Source organism: Nesoenas mayeri, assembly GCF_963082525.1.
Source record: "Nesoenas mayeri genome assembly, chromosome: 5".
Taxonomy (NCBI): Eukaryota; Metazoa; Chordata; class Aves; order Columbiformes; family Columbidae; genus Nesoenas; species Nesoenas mayeri.
Genome location: NC_137548.1, coordinates 28402097 through 28424049, shown reverse-complemented (window position 1 = coordinate 28424049; position 21953 = coordinate 28402097). Strand labels below are relative to the sequence as shown.

Below are 21953 nucleotides of genomic sequence, written 5' to 3'. Positions count from 1 at the left end.
AATTTGTGGGCCATATTAGGAAGATTTATATTTTGCCATCAGTCTGGCATTTTTATGAGCCCTAAGTTGTGTATTTGTTTTATTAATTAAACATTTTTGTCTTTCTTTTAAAAGCCTGAGAAAGGCATCACTGAAAAACAGGAAATGTATCAGACATGGAGCACTAGTTGGTAATCACATAGAAAGAGCTGATAACACATGGTAAACTATGGTAAGCCAGCTGACTTATGCAAGAAAGCATTGAGTTTACCAGTGTTTTCATTCATTTAGGTAAAGGCAACATTATAAAGCAACTTTTCCTTGTTCGTGATGGATTCTATAATATCTCATATGCTAGAGTAGAATGCATATGATGGGGTACTTGAATTTATGTTGCAATAGTTCCATTTTAAGCCCTTGTGTCAGTGTTTAAAATAATTTATAAAAGTAATTTCAAATAGCATAAACACTTCTGCCAGGGCTGGGAAGTGCTCACTGAGGCAGCAGGATTTCCATGGATTGAAAATGGAGTAGGATTGACAGGACTTGGATTTCATAGCCTGTACAAAGCAGAATATGACTGTAAAAGCTGGAGGAACGGAAAGGACAGAAGAAAGGAAGGAATTAACTGAACAGCTGATTGAAGTTGTCAGATGAATTATCTGGGCCTTTGCCAAGGCCATTCTCCAAGTCGGGGAAGTTGGGATCTCTCTTCTGGGACTATAGAAAAGGAGATAAGTATCCCATCCTGAATATATGGGCTTGACTCCTGACACTTATGGGCAGACGCGAAATTCTTTGTGGTGCCACAGTAAAGCAAGCACATTGATGAAAACAGAGAAAAATGGCTCCATGCTGGGGAAGCTGTAAGCACTATTTATAGAGCGATGGGGAGTTACTGACAGCTGCAGGGAGCATGGAGCAGAAGCCATGCTACTTAACTGAAATGAATGCTCACAGTGGACCATTGGATCAGCAGGGGTGAGATCAATAGTACTCCTAGTTTTCCGAGTGGTTGCCTGCTTGCAACAGCAGGGAGCAAGAGTTACTCATGACTTTGGGTGCATCTTGTTACTTTCCTCTGAATGAAGAGATTTGCATCAGAATCCTGGACTCAGTGCACCAACTAGTCAACAGTTAGCTTCCCTTTGAGACACGATCCATTAGCTAGTGCATTGGCTATTTCTAACAATTAATATTTTGTTCTGAGAGTGTTAAATGGAGATGTAAAATTTTGATGCCTAAAATGTGATATATTAATCCCCGTCTGTTTTCCAAATGTGGAATTCATATAATCTAAACTTCTCCATCTATTCTAAAATAGTCTAGAATTTCTTCATTAGTCAGTGAAGTGAGAAAAGCACCTGCAGAGGAACAAATAATCTTAGATGATGATAAATAACTAAAAGCAAAGACACTGCTGCTAGAGTACAGCATCAGTCTATATATTTTCAGTGTCAACTGTTAGTGATCGGAGATCATCTGGAGAGAGCCTATAGCCCAGATAATGTTGACTGCTATAGCCATATCTACTAGTATATTCCCAAAATAAAATAACCCAGTGAACATGGTGTTTTCTATATGCAAGAGGTCTGACCCGTTGGCCATGACAGTGGTTGCCAACAGTTCCTTCAGATATGCAGGAACAGTGTTGTGTACAGAGCTTCAAGCATACAAATGTGTGCATATATTGGTCTTAATTCAGCAAAGCACTGTACCCATATACCTACCTTTAAACTGCAGTCATGTTTACAGTCCTGTAAGTCACTGGAACCACTGATCTGCTCAGACATAGGCCTGTGCTTGTGTTTTACAGGATCAGGTCTGTGTATTCAGGAGAACCGAGCTCCCACCCATCAACCTGGTAGCTTTATTTTGTCAAAGGTCTTGGGAGCCACAAGATCTGCCTCCTAATTAGTGCTCTAAGAGATACTATAATATTTCTTTCTTTTCTCCATGCAAATTATTTTCTATCTAGGGTACCTTTGATATAAACATGAGTGTCCTATTTGATGTTATTTCTTTTGCTTCTGGTTTTGGTGTCCTTGCTTACATCATCACTTACATCTGGATAGTCTTTCTGTTTCTTCTTCCACTTTTTTTCATTAAAAAAATCCTATGTCCTTCATGTGTCTGTTTGAAACAGCATTTTCTCAATACTATCCTTAAACTTGAGGGATTGTGAACCTGCTTCCACGGTTGCTTTGCTATGTTCGTTTTTATCTGTGAAGACTTTACACAAATGTGTTACTACAAAGAAACAAAATACAGCTGAGTCGAATTTACCAAAGGAGGAGGCAGAGTGTTCATCTTCCCTGTTAGCCCTGTGAGCTGTAAAACTCGCAGCCTGGGTACAACCCAGGGCAGAGGCCTGCCTGGGGATTGCCCCTTTCTGCTAGGCTGGGCAACATGCAATTTATTCTCCCTGATCTTGAAGCAGAGCCACCTCCTAACAGAAAACACACAAATCTTCAGCCAGAGCAAAGTGTGCCAGTGAAGAGAGTGTAGACATGGGAGGGGGAAAGACTTGAGTTCACATTCCTGCTCTAGAGACTCTTTATACACTTACTTTAGTATAAAAACATAATATACAGTCCGGGGCACAGGAACCTTTAAATCTCAGACTCCCTTTCTTCTGGTGAGGTTTCTTAGCACTTGGCAGTGATCCCAGGTCCTTTGTTTCCCAGACTGTAATTCACTGTGCCACCAAAGTGGAGGAACTCGGCAGGAGGGACAGGGAGTCCCACTGCCACTATTCCAGACTTGTCTGTATCCTGGTGAATTGTGTCCTCTTTGAGAAGGTAGGAAAGTTGCTTCTCAACTGTGGTTTGTGATAAACATTAGATGAGTATTCCCAGATGAGTATCCCACATTTGGTTAAGTGCTATAACTACTAGGCAGTTGTTTGAAAGTGCACATCCTTCAACATGCTCTGTCATGAAAGTGGGAGAAGGCTGTTGTGTTTTGTACTAAACTTGATTTGACAATTTTTCCTGGCAAATTTGAGTCTACCCGCTTTACCTGTGATGTTTTCTGTGTTTGTTACGTTTGCTTCTTTGTGTTTAACTGGGACAAATCACCAGTGCTGCTGTGGTGCTGTCTAATGCTTCTGTTCTCCTCCAGTCTTTCTGGTCTATGTGTTCTCCCTGCCTCAGACACCCAGGCAAACACAGCTCTGCTAGTCAGTGCCTCTGTGGCTGTGTTCACCCCCTCTGCCTGCTGGGAACCCCCCAGACCTACACAACTTGGTGTCTGGTTTAGCCTCCCCACTAGCCTCCCTTAGCATCACATTCCAGTTGTTTCAGCTATCTGGTTATATCAAGATGTTTGGTGTTTCTTACCACTCCCTTAAATGGATGGCAATTATATCTTACAGTTGCAAAGTGGATTTAACCCCAAACTTTGCAGCATATTTCAAACCATAAAAAATATTCTCTCTCTGGAAAACAGACATGCTTTTAAATGCTTTTGTGAGCAAGGCATTTTCCAATTGTTTTGTTGTTTTCTGAACTGCATTTAAGGACACTGACATCTTGACACTCCATGACAGAAGTTCGCACATGCATGCAGACACAAGCACGCAGACACACATACACAGACAGACACAAAGGTCTGTAAAATAGATTTTAAAGTTTCTGTGTGCAATAAACAACAAAGTCCCAGTTGAAAGGGCCCAGAGTGAAAGCTGAGCTCCCAAATGAATTAGTCTAAAAAAGATAACACCCTGAGGCATCTGTATGTCTCAGCATTTAAATTATATCCCTTGAAATATCAGTTTGGACTTGGTGCCAAGAAACGGTTGAAGAGCTTTTTCATGAATATAGCCAATTGAAGGCCAATCTGTTGAAATGAAAAGTGTCTCTAATCATTTGCTATAAACATAACATGTTTTTACTTTATTATGTAACCTTGAATCATCTTGGTCTTTTAATGAGGATTTTGGATTATTGCTAATGCTTTACAATTTGATGGAATTATATTGTCTTGGTGTTATGCTATGGAGACAATATGCTCTAGAATTTAACTTTCAACTTAAATGGAAAAGATGATTTCAAGGTTTCTTTAAAAAATGTTTGGGTTTTTTTTCCTCTGCTTTAACGGTGTCTTATTTGTACAGATATTCCATTCAAATTAATATAGTGGTGAAAAATTTTTTAGCAGATTTCACTTCCTGAGTCATTTGACAGTTGTTGTATTCTTTTCCTTTTTGAATCATAGGCGGTATTTTTTTTTCCTTTTTAGGATTACTGATTACATGGATCTGACTCCTGTAGATATTGTAGGAAAGAGATGTTACCACTTCATTCATGCTGAAGATGTGGAAGGCATCCGACATAGTCACTTAGACTGTAAGTACTTCCATTTTTGTAAAAATAATCTGGTACAACACTTGCTCGTTCCTGAACTGTTACTTATATACCACAACTTGGGTCTTCATCTTTCACCTGCTTTTTTGTCATAGGGTTTCACAGAGGGTGGCACAAATATAACTTTTTGTATTATTTATTTTCAAGTTTTTTTATAAACATGTTAGATTGTTCACATATGTGGGAATAAAAAAAATATATTTGTATCACCAGAGCTTCCAGCAACTGTTCATTTACATGCGCTGTGCATTATTTTACTCCTTCAAAGATGTATTGCCTAGGTGAGAAACTCCCTAGCACAGAAAATTAACTCTTCTCTTTGTTTTTTATTTCTGAGTCATAACATGGAGGTCAAAAACTGCAGCATATTTGGGATTTCACCAGATTTTTCAATATAGAACTGAACTACAGCTCTACCAGTGTTTTAACCATCCTGTGTATTAACATCTAGCCGGCCTCCATCCCTATAGCATCTAAGTCCCTGTTACTTGCACACAGGTAGTATCTGATCAGGATAACAGAAGCACAACAATGTTACGAGAGACAAACCTTACCAGAGTATGTGCATATGTCTGTGTATGGGGGAAGGGAGGTTCAGCTTCATTCCTTGTAATTAAACTCTTTGTATTCCTGTTATTAAAAGCCATAGGGCCTAATTCTTTTCTTGTAGAGATCTGTTGACTTCAGTAATGGTGCTCCTGATTTACCCTGGTGCGAAAAGAGACTTAGGCCCATAATCTCTAATTTATCTGTGCCTGCAGTGAAGCCAGATAATTCTTTGGAAGTTTCAGTGACTGACTGCATTTATGATTGACTTATGTGCTTTTCTAAATGTAAAAGACTACCTGCAAACTGCCTCTTAAATGTAGAGTCCCAGATTTTAATAACTCTGCTCCCCCTGCACCATGCACTGCTAGCATTTCCTAATAAAGGGGTAGCAACCCAAATACAGCCACATTTAATTAGCCTTTTCAAAACAACATGACTACAGTAGAAAGCAGTATAAACCTTGAGTCCAAAAATACCTTGCTTGATCTGTAAGGGAAGATAGGAGGATAACTGCAACTAGAAAGCAGAACAGTGACGGCTTCTATCATAATATGTGGCAAGCAACAGCAGCAGCAAGCTCTGTAAAGCTTTCAAATAGTCACTGAAGTTTCTAGAAGGTAAGGTGCATTTGGCAGAAAAAAGGTTAGGTTAGATACATTTTTTGTGGGGAAAAAAAAAAATTCAACTATCCAAAATTATTAACAAAGTAATTTTGCATCATTTACATTTTAAGTGTTTAGTATCCAGGAGATTGCATCAGTTGCTCAGAAGTGAACAAATTCAGAAACTTACTTGGTGCTCTTTAAACTGGAAGTCAGAAATGACAAGTTGCACTTTCACTGCACTATCTGACCAAAGAAATAAAAGATATTTATGACTCAGACTTAACATACCACCTGGCAGAGATGAACATCCCATTTGAAAAAGACCTTAATCTTCTGAATGACCACTTCTCTCTGAAATAGAATGTGCTTTATGAAACATTCATCTTCAGAAAACTTAGAGACCTATGCAGGCAGTGTGAGTGCAGCGTGGTCCAGTGTATAAGCACTGGATTAGGACTCAGGAGCCTGGAGACCGGAATGACTTCTAGAAAATCGCTTCACCTCACTGTGTTCCTGCTCTCACTGTATGTCCGGTTTAGCTGATTAGATTGCAAGCTTTATAAACACAGGGACTTTCTCCTGTTATCAGCATCCTGCACAGTGGGATTCCAAACTGGACTGTGTGACTATAGCATACTTATTCTTGCTAGGCAATTTTTTTTCAATAGGTGAGGCTAGTTACATCTTTTATATATAGTTGTTCTCTTGGCTTATAGGAACAAGCTGTTCATAGAACCACTCCTTTTGGAAAGGACTCTGGGATATTATCTAGTCCCACCTCATGCTCAAAACAGGATCAACACTGATTCAAAGCAAATTGTTTAGCTTTTTGTCCCGCTGATTTTGAAAACCTTCAACGTCAGACTTTCCACAACTTCTCTGAGTGGCCTGTTCCAGTTATCCTTAATAAGGGCTTGATTATCCTCACAGTGTGGGTTGTTAGGATTCTTTTTTGTTGTTTGTGTTTTTTGTTTTTCTTCTATCCAGTTGGAATTTCCCTGTTTTGATTGTGCAGCTCACAGCTCCATCTTTGTAGTAACTTCCCTGCAAGTATGCCATTAGGTCCTCCTGAAGCCACCTCTTCTTCAGGCTGAAGAAGCATGGTCCTGCAGCCTTTCATCACAGGGCAAGTAGTCACAGTATCACAGTATGTTTGGGATTGGAAGGGACCTCAAAAGATCATCTAGTCCAATCCCCTTGCTGGAGCAGGAATGCCTAGGTGAGGTTGCACAGGAACATGTCCAGGCGCGTCTTGAATGTCTCCAGAGAAGGAGACTCCACAAACCCCCTGGGCAGCCTGTTCCAGTGCTCTGTCACCCTTACTAAGAAGAAGTTTTTTCTCAAATTTAAGTGGAACCTCTTGTGTTCCAGCTTGATCCCATTACCCCTTGTCCTATCATTGTTTGCCACTGAGAAGAGCCTGGCTCCATCCTCGTGGCACTCACCCTTTATATATTTATAAACATTAATGAGGTCACCCCTCAGTTTCCTCTTCTCCAAACTAAAGAGACCCAGCTCCCTCAGCCTTTCCTCATAAGGGAGGTGCTCCACTCCCTTAATCATCTTTGTTGCCCTACGCTGGACCCTCTCCAGCAGTTCCCTGTCCTTTTTGAACTGAGGGGCCCAGAACTGGACACAATATTCCAGATGTGGTCTCACCAGGGCAGAGTAGAGGGGAAGGAGGACCTCTCTCGGTCTACTAACCAGCCCCCTTCTAATACACCCCAGGATGCCATTGGCCTTCCTGGCCACAAGGGCACAGTGCTGGCTCATGGTCATCCTGCTGTCCACCAGGACCCCCAGGTCCCTTTCCCCTACACTGCTCTCTAATATGTCATTTCCCAACCTATACTGGAACCTGGGGTTGTTCCTGCCCAGATGCAGGACTCTACACTTTCCCTTGTTAAATTTCATTAGGTTATTCCCCGCCCAACTCTCCAGCCTGTCCAGGTCTCTCTGGATGGCAGCACAGCCTTCTGGCGTGTCAGCCACTCCTCCCAGCTTAGTGTCATCAGCAAACTTGCCGATAGTACACTCTATTTCCTCGTCTAAATCGTTAATGAATATATTGAATAATACTGGCCCCAGTACTGACCCCTGAGGCACTCCACTAGATGCTGGCCTCCAACTAGACTCCGCACCATTGACTACCACTCTCTGGCTTCTCTCCTTAAGCCAGTTTGCAACCCACCTCACTACTCTATTGTCTAGACCACACCTCCTCAACTTAGCTGTGAGGATGCTGTGGGAGACCGTGTCAAAGGCTTTACTGAAGTCAAGGTAGGCCACATCCACTGCTCTGCCATCATCCATCCAGCTTGTTACATTCTCATAAAAGGCTATGAGGTTGGTCAAGCATGACTTACCCTTGGTAAAGCCATGCTGACTGCCCCTAATAACCCTCTCATCCTTGATATGCCTTGAGGTGGCACCAAGGATAAGCTGTTCCATTACTTTCCCAGGGACAGAGGTGAGGCTGACCGGTCTATAATTACCTGGGCAGACCTCTGCTAAGCCCACCGAAGTTTATCAATATATTTTCTGTGCTGGGAGCTTAAAATTAGGTTGCAGATGCAAGCTAAGGAGTGATGAGTGAAGGAGAATAATGACTTTCGGTGATCTTCTGGCTATACACTTTTTTGTACAGCCCATAGAGCGCACTACTGATTCATGTCTAGCGTGCTGTCCACTAGGATCCTCAGGTTCTTTTCCACAGAGCAACAACTCAGCCAGTCAGTCCCTAGCCTGTACCATTGCAGGGAATCAGTCCATCCCAAGTACAGGACTTTGCATTTTTCTTTTCATGTTGCTCAAACTCATGCCCTGGATGAAAAATCTTGACATTTAAATTAGACTGGGGAATAGCTCAGGAAGTCTACCTGCCCATTATAACTCCTGCAGAAGCTGAAGTGGTTCATTATCTTTGCCCAGAGATGTGCTTGACTTCTCTAGCATCTGGAAAAAGCAAACAAACAAACAAAGAAAACAAAAAAAACCCCAAATAAACAAAAAGAAAAACAACAACAAACAAGCAAGCAAACAAACAAACAAACAAAACTTTGTGGAAAAAAACAAGATTAAAAAATATCAAACCCCCAAAACACTCCATAGCAACTTGTCTATCCTAGAAAATCAAGTTCAAACCTAACTAGAAAATCATCCTGGTTTAGTGAAAATCAAATTAGAGCTAAAATTCAGGAACTAGCAGACACTGGCTGTAGAAGGTAAAAGCCAGCAGAACTGCAGTTCGCCAAAATAGACAATGCAGGAGATTTGCCAGTTCAAAATAGGAAATAATTGTTTAAGATTACAATGAGAAGAAAAAAAAAAAAAGCCCACAATGTTATGCAATATTTTGAAGAGGAGTTAGAAGCTAAAGTAGTGGTTAGAAAGCCCTACTGAAAAGCAGAAGCAGGACTTGAGAAATCAGCAGAGTGAGAAGGTTGTGTTTCTTGGAAGACCACAGAGTGCAGCTAAAAATCTTGATTGATTTTACAGGAGATAAAATAATTTTTAAAGATCAAAACAAGAAGAATCCTAAATTTTAACGGTAGGTATAGATGTAGGAAGAAACATAAATAAAAATGCTACTCTGCCTATTCACTGATAACATTTCAGAAAAAAATGGAAAAAGTAAGACCAGTATATCCTGCCTTCTCATCCAGGTTATTCAAAGACATCAGAGAAAAACAAGTAAAGAAGAAATGTTGCACAAAATCACACAGGAAAAAAAAAATCAAGAGGGCTGGTGATGGCTTCAGATCATAGCAGCCCATTAGAAACTTTGAAAAACAGGCCTTGTTAATGGTAGCTCAGATAAAAGAAGACAAAAGCAGTTTCAGGAATGTGACCATAACAAGTATAATAGCGAATAAGGTCTGCAGGACTATAGCTGTGACAACACTCTTCTGAACAGGAACTCCTGCCCTAATGAAAGGTTTGTTACAGTCAATGGAAAAGCTTTCATTGGCTTCAATGTACCTGGGGACTATTCCCTAAAAAAGCAAATTTATATAGACTGAAATTCTGACCCCAGTGAACTAAAGAGCAAATATTCCATTAGGTTCAGTGAGGTCAAAATTTCTACTTAGAGATTTATGCTAGTTATAGCTCGATGCCCTTGCGGATTAATAAAACAACATTCATGCTCCAACTCTACATATGCCTGCATTTATTCCAACACAGTCATACATGGTGACAGTCCCACAAGTTATTGAAGCATCAGGTTTTTTCAGACAGAAATAAAAGGTTTAGGGATATTGTTCCTATCTTGTTTCATACAAGCTTTCAATGATCCTGTTTTTTCACAAATCTCCCAGACAATTGGTTTGTGTTACAATTCTACCTTACTAATCTGTTTCTGGTTTTATAATGCTTCTTGTTTTGGGAGTTTGGGAAACTTCTAGTTGTTCATCTTCACTGTGTTTGTTGAATAAATTGCTGGTAGAATCCTGACAGATATCACTTATAATAAATCAAGACTTTCTCACAGAGATTATAGTTAAAACGTTCTCAAATCAAACCACCTGTACACTATCCAGCATCATGGCTCAGCTGTTGGGTCAGCTGACATAGCAACTGGCTAAGCTGCCACAATGAGCCCTCAAAAATTGCAGGTCTAGCTGTACCCTGGCTCAGATACAGTCCCTAATCCCAGCTCTGTGTAATGCAGCTCTTCATTAGGATGTGTGGCATGAAAGAGGTGAAGCTGAATGTTCTACATTTCATAGTTATGCATCTACAACTAATATCCTAGAAAGATGCCTCGTGCCCCCAGTTCTAGTTTACCACTTGTAAGAATGGGAAAGTTGATGAGATACTCACTTTCTACTTCCCTCTGCATAGAAACTTTGCAGGTTTGAACTGCACGTCAGGCATAGGCTGGTTCATACATTTTCACCAAGCCATCAGTCCCTGCATGGATAGAATTGCCCTTGTTCCAATGGCAAGAAAATATCCCTGATCTTAAAGCTAGCAGGATACATTTTATGTCAAATAAACATCAGAAATCAAGCAGATTAATAAAATTACTGTTGTATCAGGTTTTACGACTGTCTGTAGAGCTCAGTAAGGGCAATGGACACTCACTGCTCTCTGGAGTACAATGCTGTGCGTATGTATTTCCCTTTGGTTGACACTTATCATACATAACATCCCTTTTTGATTTAAGAAATACATTTCTTGCTGAGAATGAATGGGTGTCATATGCTGTAGGAGTATACCTCTTCCATTTAATTGGAAAAAATGAATGATATTCATTGAACATCAAGTACTTGGTGTTACTGTTCAATGAAGGTCATTAAGAAAGCAGTAAGGAAGTATAAAAGTAAAGACCTCTGAAGGCAACTATGAATATGCTTTTAGATAAATATAGGACAATGTGCCACCATTTGAAAATTAATATATTGCTTGTAAGAACACTGTCATAAGTATATATTGGTATATAATACATGCTTTTTCATTTTGGAATCCTAATTGAGGTCTAAATTCAGAAACGTGATACTGACAAAAAAGATACTTGTTGTCCTCAGCTATTGCTTAGAAAATATCATCCTGTTTCTTCAGGATTTGATTTACAGCTATAAGAAATACAATTCCTCAGGAACCGTGAGCCAGGGCAGTTCATTTCCCATAAAGCAAAGGTCTCTGATGAGTATGTTTGGTAGCACTCCCTCTGATCTACTTTATCTGGTTTCCAGTGGTTAGAATAATCCAGTCTTTCTGAAAATAAACTATTCCACATTCACCTTTTTCATGGCTCCCCTATTTTTCAAGGGATATTACCCCCTCAGTCTGCTTTTAAATCAGTTATATATTCATGATTTCTTTTATGTATGTTCAGTAGAAAAATTCTATTGCTGTAAAAAATATTGCTTAGTGGTTTAGCCTACCAGCTGTAGTTGAACTAACCCTTTTAACTTATGCACATCAGTTATAATTTTTTATTCTCTTAATAACCTCAAACACATGAAAAACAAATAGAATGAGTTGATAATTTCTAACACTAAAATACACTTCACATATTTTGCTATCATGCTGTGGAATAACTCTGCAATGTCAAGTAGCACACAATTAGTAAAACTGTAGGGGGAAAAAAAGAAGTGTTTTGATCCTGAGGAATTTTTATCCTAATCAGATCGAAATTTCAGTGCTCTTGTAGTGCTTAATATCTTCAATCATCAAAAAAATCAAACTGATTCCAATGTCAGGTTTTGCATCCTGGGACTGAAATAAAATGCTAAAATATACAAATGAATCTCATGTTTGTACAAGTTTATTATCATCACTAAAAAGCAAGATTGATTCTAAATTAGGCTGATAGAATGTCTGGTATTTAGTTAATTCTTAAACCAAGCCTGCCTGGCATCCTGATGACATTCTAGTGTATCTTGTTTCCAAAGTATTGCAGAAGTATTGGTCTGACCAGCTGCACAATCTTCCTCTCTGTCCATACTATGGGCCAGCAGAGATTTCTGCATTGGAGACTGGCATCCTTGTGTTCTTTGACTGGAGATAGTGGTGATAGAGTGAGATGAGGGAACAGGAAATAAGAAACTAAAAGAAATGGAAACATATAATATTTTTTTATTCATACAAGGAAAAAAAGGAGCAAGGACTTTGTTTTTAGCCCATGCATAGTGTTCATTTTTCAGTCCTAAAGAATCCTAAGAGTTGTGCACCTAACCAAGAGTATTTTCTGTGTCTTTGAGCCATGCCCTAAAGTCTTGCTGATGTTGCATTTGCCCCTGAAAATGCTTCCTTGGGTTATGAGAGATGCTGATCTGTCTAGCTTAATTTCTTTGTCTGCTCTCTGACCAAAGCCAGTTACTTTAGAACAAAGGGTAAAACACTCTGCAATGTGCAATCATGCACACTTTGTGCCCTTATTTTCTCCATAATACACTATTACCTCATGGTTGGTTCATTCCTTGTAAGATGAGAATTTAGACCAGTGCTTACATTCCTGTTTGTGAAGCACGGTTGTTACTATTGTAATATTTGGTATTCTGATTTTCCATATAAATAATCAGAAATCATTTTAAATCATTGTAAATTTCTGATCTTCAGGATATTTTGTGGCTAAGTTTTTCATGTCCAAACCATATGCTATTGGACAAATGTTTTCTATATGTAAAGTATATGAGAGTTTAACAGAAGCATCAGATCTTTTGGACAGGAAACAAACCAAAAAACTCTATAAACCTAAACCTTTAAGCTATTTAAACCATTAGCTGCTGAACCTAATTGCAGAGTTTTGCCTTCTGTAGCTTAGCAATTTATAGTTATTTTGCAAGATGCCTCAGATACAGTTTGCATCAATAACCCTTTAAGTTAATTCCTGATGATATTTCATCTTCAAATTAAATCTAATGCAATACTGATTAGTACATTCCCATTTCAACTTGTAGGCTCTCCATTTTAAGTCTTCTGTAGCTCATAGTCAGTTGCAACTTACACCTAAATTCTTCTCCTATTTTTGCATTAAAAATGCATATAGTACCAGCTGTAGAAGTATAGCTATTGCATTAAGGGCCTATAGAGTGACGGCTGAGCTCTGACTTCTGCTGGGAACCTCTACTTTCCCAGTTAGTCCCTTAATAATTTTCATTATTTTTTTCGTAAAGGCATTTTGTGAGCAAACTTTTTAGCAACAAAGATGAATTTATGCTTTGATATTTTTCTTGTGATAAAATGTAGAAATACAAGATACATTGCAAAGCCATGGGAATAAAAGGTTTTACTGTGCACCTCCTGTCCACTAAACTGTTTCTGTGGTGACTTTTGCTACATAATATAAATGTATGCCATTTTAAAAATGAAGGAGAAAAATAGTTCAGTCACATATCTTTTTTACCTTCATTGCTGCGGTTCACTCCAAGATTACTGAGACCAAACGTGTTCATCACCTTATAGCCTAAGTCAGAAACAGCTTTGCTCCACTGAAAATCCAAGGATGGATTAAGGATTTTATTTGTAATTTACTAGGCTATGCAGTGCTTCACCCTAAAATGTCACTGTGTGAAGGTGTGAAGAAACGGTTGCAAATCACAGAATCGTAGAAGAGTTTGGGTTGGAAGGGACCTTACAGATTGTCTAGTTCCAAACCCCCTGCCATGGGCAGGGACACCTTCACCTACACCAGGTTCGTCAAAGCCACATCCAACCTGGCCTTGAACACTTCCAGGGATGGGGCATCCACAGCTTCTCTGTGCAACCTGTCCCAGTGCCTCACCACCCTCAGGGTGAAGAATTTCTTCCTCAGATCTAATCTAAATCTACCCTTTTTCAGCTTAAAGCCATTACTCCTTGTCCTGTCACTACATGCCCTTGTGAAATGTCCCTCTCCAGCTTTCCTGTAGGCCTCCTTTAGGTACTGGATAGCTGCTATAAGGTCTCCCTGGAGCCTTCTATTACAGGGTTTTAGAAACACATTAGAACTACTCATTTTTTTCTCTCCTTTTTATTTTTCAAAGGTCTGGACAGTTGACCTTTTGTCTCTGAGGGAGACAGTTTTCAAAGCTGGAAGGATATGAAAATAGTATCCGTAAAATATGTAGCATATATCAGATATGTGACGGTGCTGAAATAGGTCTTATTAGCATTCGTTTGAAAGAAGCTGCATAAATCACTTGTGGCTTTGCCATCCATGAGTGATGTGGCCAGTGGTGGATCAATGTTGGTTTTGATGTCTGATAACTTATAAAATGAGTGGGCTGGTGTCTGGGACTTTGGTTCAGTGGGCTTTTGGGAATGCCCTGCCAAGCATCTGAAGCCTTTGAATGCAATGTCCACAGATTGCTAGGTATTGGTTCCGAGATCTTAAGATGCTTACTTATTCAGAAGTTCTTTTCATTTTACAAGGGATTTCTTTTTTTTGGTTAGTGCTAAGCTATCTTTTTAAGGCTTGTCGAGAAAGGTGGAAAGTTTGGGCTTGTTTCCTTTTCTTTTTACAAGTCATCTGGTACAAAGGGACAATATGCTTTAAAAATGTCATCTTTGTGGTGGTTAGAAGGGTATTTGAACATTCAGTTGTGCCATGCCACCATGACACTCTGCTGTGGATCCCTTTCCTCTAGAGATTAAACTGAGAAAACAACTCATTTCATTTAGTCCAAGTACCCAAACAGGGACTCTTATCCCAGAAATGAAAGCATGCTTAAAGGAATCCTGTCCCTTGAAACAGACCATCTTTAACCTATGGCATTCATTGCTGCTGCCAATCTGCTTCTGTGAAACTTCTACCTCTTCTCCTGTTTGTAGAAGATATAATTATATATAGTCTGCTGATGCATTTGGCATGGAAAGGGTTATGTTCTAAACCCATTAATCTTACATAGGTCGTCATATTATGGACATTAATATTAGCAGAGATATGGAGGACAAATTTAAGTTTCTTGAGCAAGCAGGGCCAAATTTCTCCTCTGATGTTGCGTTTTAGTAGCTGAGGGCAAAATTTGGATTTGGGATTTCATTTTTCCCCTCCAGTTTGAACAGAGAGAGTTCATTAATGATAATGGAAGTTCTGTCTGAAGTTGATGTTCAAAGCAGGCTTGGGTTTCTAAACGACCGTTTCAATATTAGCAGAAAGAAATCACTTTATGTCAGGATTGAAGTTTTGAAAGTCATGGGGAGACAGAAAAATCATGAGGGAAAAGAAAAGTTAAAGAGAAGAAAACCTAGAGAATCTTAGGTAGACAAATTTAGTGGTAATTTTTTATCCACTTTATCATTAAATAAAGTTATTTAGTTACTTTATTTACATCATTTTTATCTATAGAAACAACAGAAACCTTTTCTGATATGCATGCTCTAAGCTTCCATGGACAACTGCATCTAGCAATACATTGAATTAAATATTATAATTCTGTCATTACATTTGATCGATACCTACATAATGTTTTAAATAAATACCTTACGTAGCATTATACATTCTTGTTAATAGTTATTGTCAAGCATAATTATAAAACTGTGATTTTAAATGATGAACCATTGCCAGTGGTATGTTATCACAGAATGTTAAAGAATCACAGAATCACAGAATGTTAGGGATTAGAAGGGACCTCAAAAGATCATCTAGTCTAATCCCCCTGCCAGAGCAGGAACACCTAGGTGAGGTTACACAGAAATGTGTCCAGGTGGGTTTTGAATGTCTCCAGAGACGGAGACTCCACAACCTCCCTGAGCAGCCTGTTCCAGTGTTCTGTCACCCTCACTGTGAAGAAGTTTCTTCTCATATTTAAGTGGAACCTCCCGTGTTCCAGTTTGTATCCATTACCCCTTGTCCTATCATTGGTTGTCACCGAGAAGAGCCTGGCTCCATCCTTGTGATGCTCACCATTTATACATTTGTAAACATTAATGAGGTCACCCCTCAGTTTCTTCTTCTCCAAGCTAAAGAGACCTAGCTCCCTCAGCCTTTCCTCATAAGGAAGATGTTCTACTCCCTTAATCATCTTCATGGCTCCGTGCTGGACTCCCTCCCTCAGTTCCCTGTCCTTCTTGAACCGAGGAGCTCAGAACTGGACACAATATTCCAGATGTGGTCTCACCAGGGCAGAGTAGAGGGGTAGGAGAACCTCTCTTGAACTACTAACCACCCCCCTTCTAATACACCCCAGGATGCCATTGGCCTTCTTGGCCACAAGGGCACAGTGCTGGCTCATGGTCATTCTGATGTCCACCAGGACCCCCAGGTCCCTTTTCCCTGCGCTGCTCTCTAACAAGTCGTTCCCCAACTTATACTGGAACCTGGGGTTGTTCCTGCCCAGATTCAGACTCTACACTTGCCCTTGTTATATTTCATTAAATTTTTCCCCGCCCAACTCTCCAGCCTGTCCAGGTCTCTCTGTATGGCAGCACAGCCTTCTGGCGTGTCAGCCACTCCTCCCAGCTTGGTGAAAGGGAGAAAGTGTCTCTCCTGTTCAATTAGGAGATAATGATTGGTGCTTAGTGCTGCAAAATACTTTTTTTTCTGGTTTTGCTGGATTTTAATAAATTTCAGAGGGCTGGAATACCACTGTCCTGGGATTAGGACAGGTTACAAAATTTATGAATGTTTTTACAAAATATTTTCACTATTTAGAGTTACTTTTCTTCCCTAGCTGGACAGGTAGCATGCAAGGCTTTTCTCACTATATTGTGCAAGTGATGACCTTGAGCTACAAACTTCAATCCTAATATGAATCCATGTTTTTTTAATAGTTTGACTCAGATCACTTTTAACATTCGCTTTTCTGCAAATTAAGGCAGGAAAAATATTGCTTAGTTTTTAAAGATTCTTAAGCTTTACAATTTTCTAAATGGTTGATTAAGGCTCTTTTTTTTTTTTTTCCTGCAAAGGTTGTTGATCTGTATTTTTGCCTGTTTTGTCAGGTATGTAACATCCCTACACTGGAAGACTAAACAGTATTCCATATTGCAGAAGTAAGCAATGAATCGATTGCCACACTTAGCATTTTTAGAGTGTCTGTATAAGTTTAAAAGAATTATCCCAGGTGAATGAAGAAGTTAAGGGGAAGTAGTGAGGTACAGTTTTCTTTCATGAATCTGACCTGCTACTTCTGGCTTGACTTTGGAAAATGTGAATTTATGTTTAGAAGCCAGCAATTATTACTCTGTAATGTTCATATCACGATAGCAGCTAAGTGTCAGTCAGCATTATTGACACAATACACCACGTTCTACCCAAACCTATAAAAATATGTTCTCTGTCCAGCGCTCAGGGCTTTCTCCTGCCATATGGTGTGAGAAAAATGCAGTATTCTTCTAAACAGTTATCATCTATCTTTCTTAAGATAATTCTGTTGAGATACTCGAAGTCACACAGGGCTGGTAAGTAGCTGTCTGCAGTGAGGGGAGGTAGAGCACTGTGACTCACGGGGACTTTTGTGATGGGAAGGTGACATTCTTCCCCGAGCAATCTGCTGTGGAGGCCACACTTTTAGTCTGGTGGGTAGAGAACACATTTGCACACTGTTCTGACTTGCATCCCCTCCTCCCCACCCCACTTCATGTAGTAAATCCAAAATCAAAGTGTTTGTGGATAATGATATAGATGGTACACATTTGCTCACATAGGGTCTCCAGGTCTCCTATCAACTAGCTCATAATTAAGTAACAAACATTACTTAACATTGTTAGATATTGCTTAGTACTTTTTTTTTCATTGCTAAAATCCAATTTGTGCATACCTACTATTTAAAACATCTAACTCACTAATTGTAAAATCTATAGAAAAGTCCTTACAACATCAAAGGCTCACTTGATCCTTGGAACTGTTATAAATGAAAAACTGTCTCTGCTACAAACAAATAAGGCACTTCATGCACTCTTTCTGGCTGTGATGCTATTTTTCCTGTGGGTTTTGAAAATGACCTTCCTGTAAGCATCAAGGACTGTAACTTTTCAGATAAAGAAACTTGTTCTTGTTTTAAGTCTATGCCAGGTTCATTCCCCTATAGCCCACAGTTTTCAAAAGCAGAAGAAAAAGAAATCCAGAATTAAAAAAATAAAAAACTGTCTGTTTCCAGAACGAAGTTACCCTGTCAGCTTGCCTTGGGCCTTAGGTGGAGAAGTGGAGATTAAAGAGTCAGTATTCCTTTTCATGTTTCGTCTGCCAGTTTTGTGAATGTAGAAAGAGTACTTGTGGCTGCAGCTAAGTATCCGACTATGGTATTAAGTATGCCATTTTCATCCTTATGCAGTAAATTTAAAATATTCTTACAAGTTTATCACAAGGGGAATTCAGTATCAATACCATCCAGTCATTGATAAAGGTATTTCAAGGAGAAGGATGAATAGTACGGCAGATGTAACCTCAGTATTTTCACCAATTATAAAGACGCTCTTTGTGAAGCTGTGTGAATATGTAAGATGATCTCATCATTTCCTATTTACTCAATACTTACCTGAATACGCAATATAGTGTAGCTTTTAAATGCATATGCACATGAGTAAAATGTCCTTTTGTAAGAGACTTTGCTAAAAGACTGCTTTTGATACACAATTTCTTCATCTCCTCTTCAAACTGAATTAAGCTACTTCCTTCTTTTAAAACACAACTCACTATTTAGAAGCTTTGGCTTTGATTTCTCGGAACATCCTTACAGGAAGAAACTATGTTCTTTTTCTTTTTGTAACCATATTTCTGAAGACAAACTTGTACTGATTTATTTTGATTTTCTAACAGAAATAGGTTTCTGCAAAGAACACTGACTGTTTCTTCTTCTCCCCCTCCTTTACTCCACTGCTACAAGAATATTGCTGTGCACAAAGCTACCAAGGAACACTGAAATCCCTCTGTTGGGAACTGTGTACATAGCAATATATTCATACTTTGAGAAATAAGTGAGATTTTATTTTTTTTTAGTTCTTAGCATGGCATACCGTGCATTTCTTGCATGCTAACCACTGAATTCAAAGTGAGTAACTGGGTAACATTTCAGCAAATTTTAGTGAAGTTTAGCATCCACCATTTTAGGGAATATATCTGTACAGCCAATGTAAGGGTCACTAGATTTAAAACATTAACCCTCAGTTATTCCCTTTGATTAAAGGGTTTATATATATAAAATTATATTTGTCATCTATTCCTAGTATTTATTATTTGTTTCATTCTCCTGTTCACAGTTAGACTCATTGCAAAGATTGTTCCTGATGGCTATTAAGCTGAAATCCAGCATTTGAAAGATTTCTCTGTATTTCCACACACTATGGCTTAGTAACAAGGCCTTTTTTTTTCCTTTTTCTTTTAAATATGTAACTCCCCTTAACATTTTGGTTAGCAGAGGAAACTAAGCCTGTAAGAGAAGTCACCTCCCCTGCTGTTCTTACAAACAGACCAATACACCCAATCCTGCATAATCATGTGTGACTTCAGTCACACAAGCCATTCCATCAATGTGATGACAACTCTCACCTTCCCCTGTACTGCATTGTCTGCCAGACTGGGTACTCCGTGTATAATACAAACAGCAGTTTAAAACACTTTGCATTTCTCAGTATACAAAAATACAGAGCTGGACCCTGATTCTCAGTAAGGGATTTGCCTTAAGTACAGTCTGAATAAGTGCAGGATGTGGTCCACATGGAATCACTTTTTCCAAAGTTAATGCTAAACTGAAATGTGTGGTCTGTTGCTAGTAACAAAACTTAATTTCACAAGCAGAGCTCAGGCTGGACTAATTATTTACCTTAATTTCTTCACAAAACCAGTAACCGTGCTTTACTCAGTAACACTAGGTTATCAATAAACCAGATAGGTTTCTCTTCCTGATGTGTCCTTCTTGTTGCTTGTTCTCCTCAGAATTCTCATCTCATTTCTGAGTTTCAGCTTGGCAATGCCAACAGTTAAAAAAATACTGTAAATTAGAAAACATTTCAATTTTCCCCACTCTCTTTCATCACATTGAGACATTTCTTCCCAAGCTATAGTATGAGCTTTCAGAACTAGCTTGGGGGTGCCTAGTGCACTCTCAAAGGATGTAAGAACCAGATTTAGCAGCACAGCACAGCTGGCCTGCCAAAGAATCTCTTTACAGAGAGAAATTTTATATTGAATCATGGGACTTCCTTCAGAGTGTGGTCCAGAGATCTCTCATATGAAATGTGCTTTAGACAGATGCAGGAAGGAAAACCTGTGTATGTGGTAATATATCTGAGCTGGCCAAACAGAGAGTGGGAATTTGCAGGTAGATGAACTTCATGGAAAGCTCATTTTCTAGACAGCATTTCAAATATTATTAGATGTACAGTAATTTGGGAGCCTGAACTCTGACTGTAGATGGTTTGTATGCAACTGAATTGTCTTTCTTGAAACAGCAAGCACCTTACCCTTCAGAAATAATTTATAAGGTTCTAATTTCCACCTTTTTCCATAGTTCTGAATCAGCTCATGACATAGACTTTTCCAGTGGTGCAACAACCAATATAAAAGGTACCAAAGGAGGAAGGACTTGTCTAGGATGGAATGAACTGAAAGGGCTGGGGGGTCTGGGTCCTCATAGCTATCACTACGCAGAATTGCCGTGTGCTCTTCAGTCACTGACTATTGACTCAGCTGGTACCTTGACTTTCAAATGTGCGTGTGAGCAGCTGTGAGGATTCATCCTTTGGTATTTGTAGAGCATGGTAAACTGCTCAGATAAAAACTGTTATAGAGACCACAGTATCACTAGTAGATATAAGTGCCGATGGATTTTACTAGTTTATGCATCCACCTGTGGGCGTTCAGATTTCCAGAAAGGACCCAATATCGCTCCAGACTTCCAGGTATATCAGCATTACTGTCAGCTGTAAGCAGAGTATTTTGAATGCCCTGTTTTACTGAAATGGAAAAGTCTGCTGTAATCCAAACTTACAGCAATACTTCCTTTATTCTTCATAACTGATAAAGCTGGTCTAATTTATGTGAAATTGTTTTCTAAAGTGGCATACAGCATTGGTTTGACAGAAATGCTGGGTAGTCAGTTATTCATATTTTATCTTCATTCTGCTGTATAATGAGGTTTTGAAGCCAATGAATTATCATAGCAGAATATTTGGAGCTTGGAATATAGAAGTAAAAATTTAGGGAAACTTATGGATCTCTGCTGGAAACAAACACAGTTAACTAGAGGTTGCTGAAAAACAACAAGACCCAGATCACAAATATTTGTTCATATTACAGCTGAACCTAACTTGCACTTTACCTTCATTTTACAATTGCACTTTTTTACATGCATTTTTTTATTCAGTAGTTGAAAAATAGGAGCACGGATTGGGGCATCCCTCCACAGTAAGAAAATATCTGTGTTTGTTTGGCTGCCTTTGTAAATATATTTCCCTGCAGATATCTGTTGTACACGGATTTAGACATAGATACATTCATACGTATAATTAGGGTATAGACATTTGGTTAACTTGAAAGCTCCAAAGTGTCATTTGTCACATTTATGATAGGAACTTTAACAGCCTTATATACTTATTCTTTTCCAAAGTGACTTTTTTCTTTTCCCTCTACAAAAAAATCAAAATGTACTTCATGAAACTATTGTATATGAAGCACTTATTAGCCGTAATTAAATGGACAATATGAATTTACTACGTCTTTAGGACTCTGGCTTGTTCTGGTTTAGAGCAAGATGATTAATGCAAATACATATTACTTGAGATAACCATTTAGCAGCTAATTTAGCCAAATTTATTACAGCAGTTAGAGGTTTTTCATTTTAGCAGACAGAGACAAGGACATGACAAAAGCAGGGGGTGTATATGAATGCACACTGCCCTCTAGTGCACACAGCTTTATGGGATTAATGAGAAATGCGGAGTAAGTGTTCCAGTAACAATAGTACCGAGATTTTGTATAGTTTAGGTTTTCTTTAAAATCTTGCTGCTCACTTGCACTGTAAGAATTGCGTTTTTTCACCTTCTCCTGATGCTGAAGCATCCAATACAAACCAAACCTCTTTCG

At 39.0% G+C, this 21953-nt stretch overlaps 1 protein-coding gene across 6 annotated transcripts in view; it reads left to right on the top strand.

The window, feature by feature from the left end:
• NPAS3 (neuronal PAS domain protein 3) overlaps positions 1–21953 on the top strand; it is a gene marked incomplete at its 3' end in the record, with an annotated part of 606741 nt that overhangs the window by 576601 nt on the left and 8187 nt on the right. For all 6 annotated transcript variants that reach the window (XM_080345064.1, XM_080345065.1, XM_080345063.1 and 3 more), the window contains one exon: positions 4222–4328. In XM_080345064.1, coding sequence (XP_080201190.1) covers positions 4222–4328 — 107 coding nt within the window. The remainder of the gene's footprint in view (positions 1–4221; positions 4329–21953) is intronic.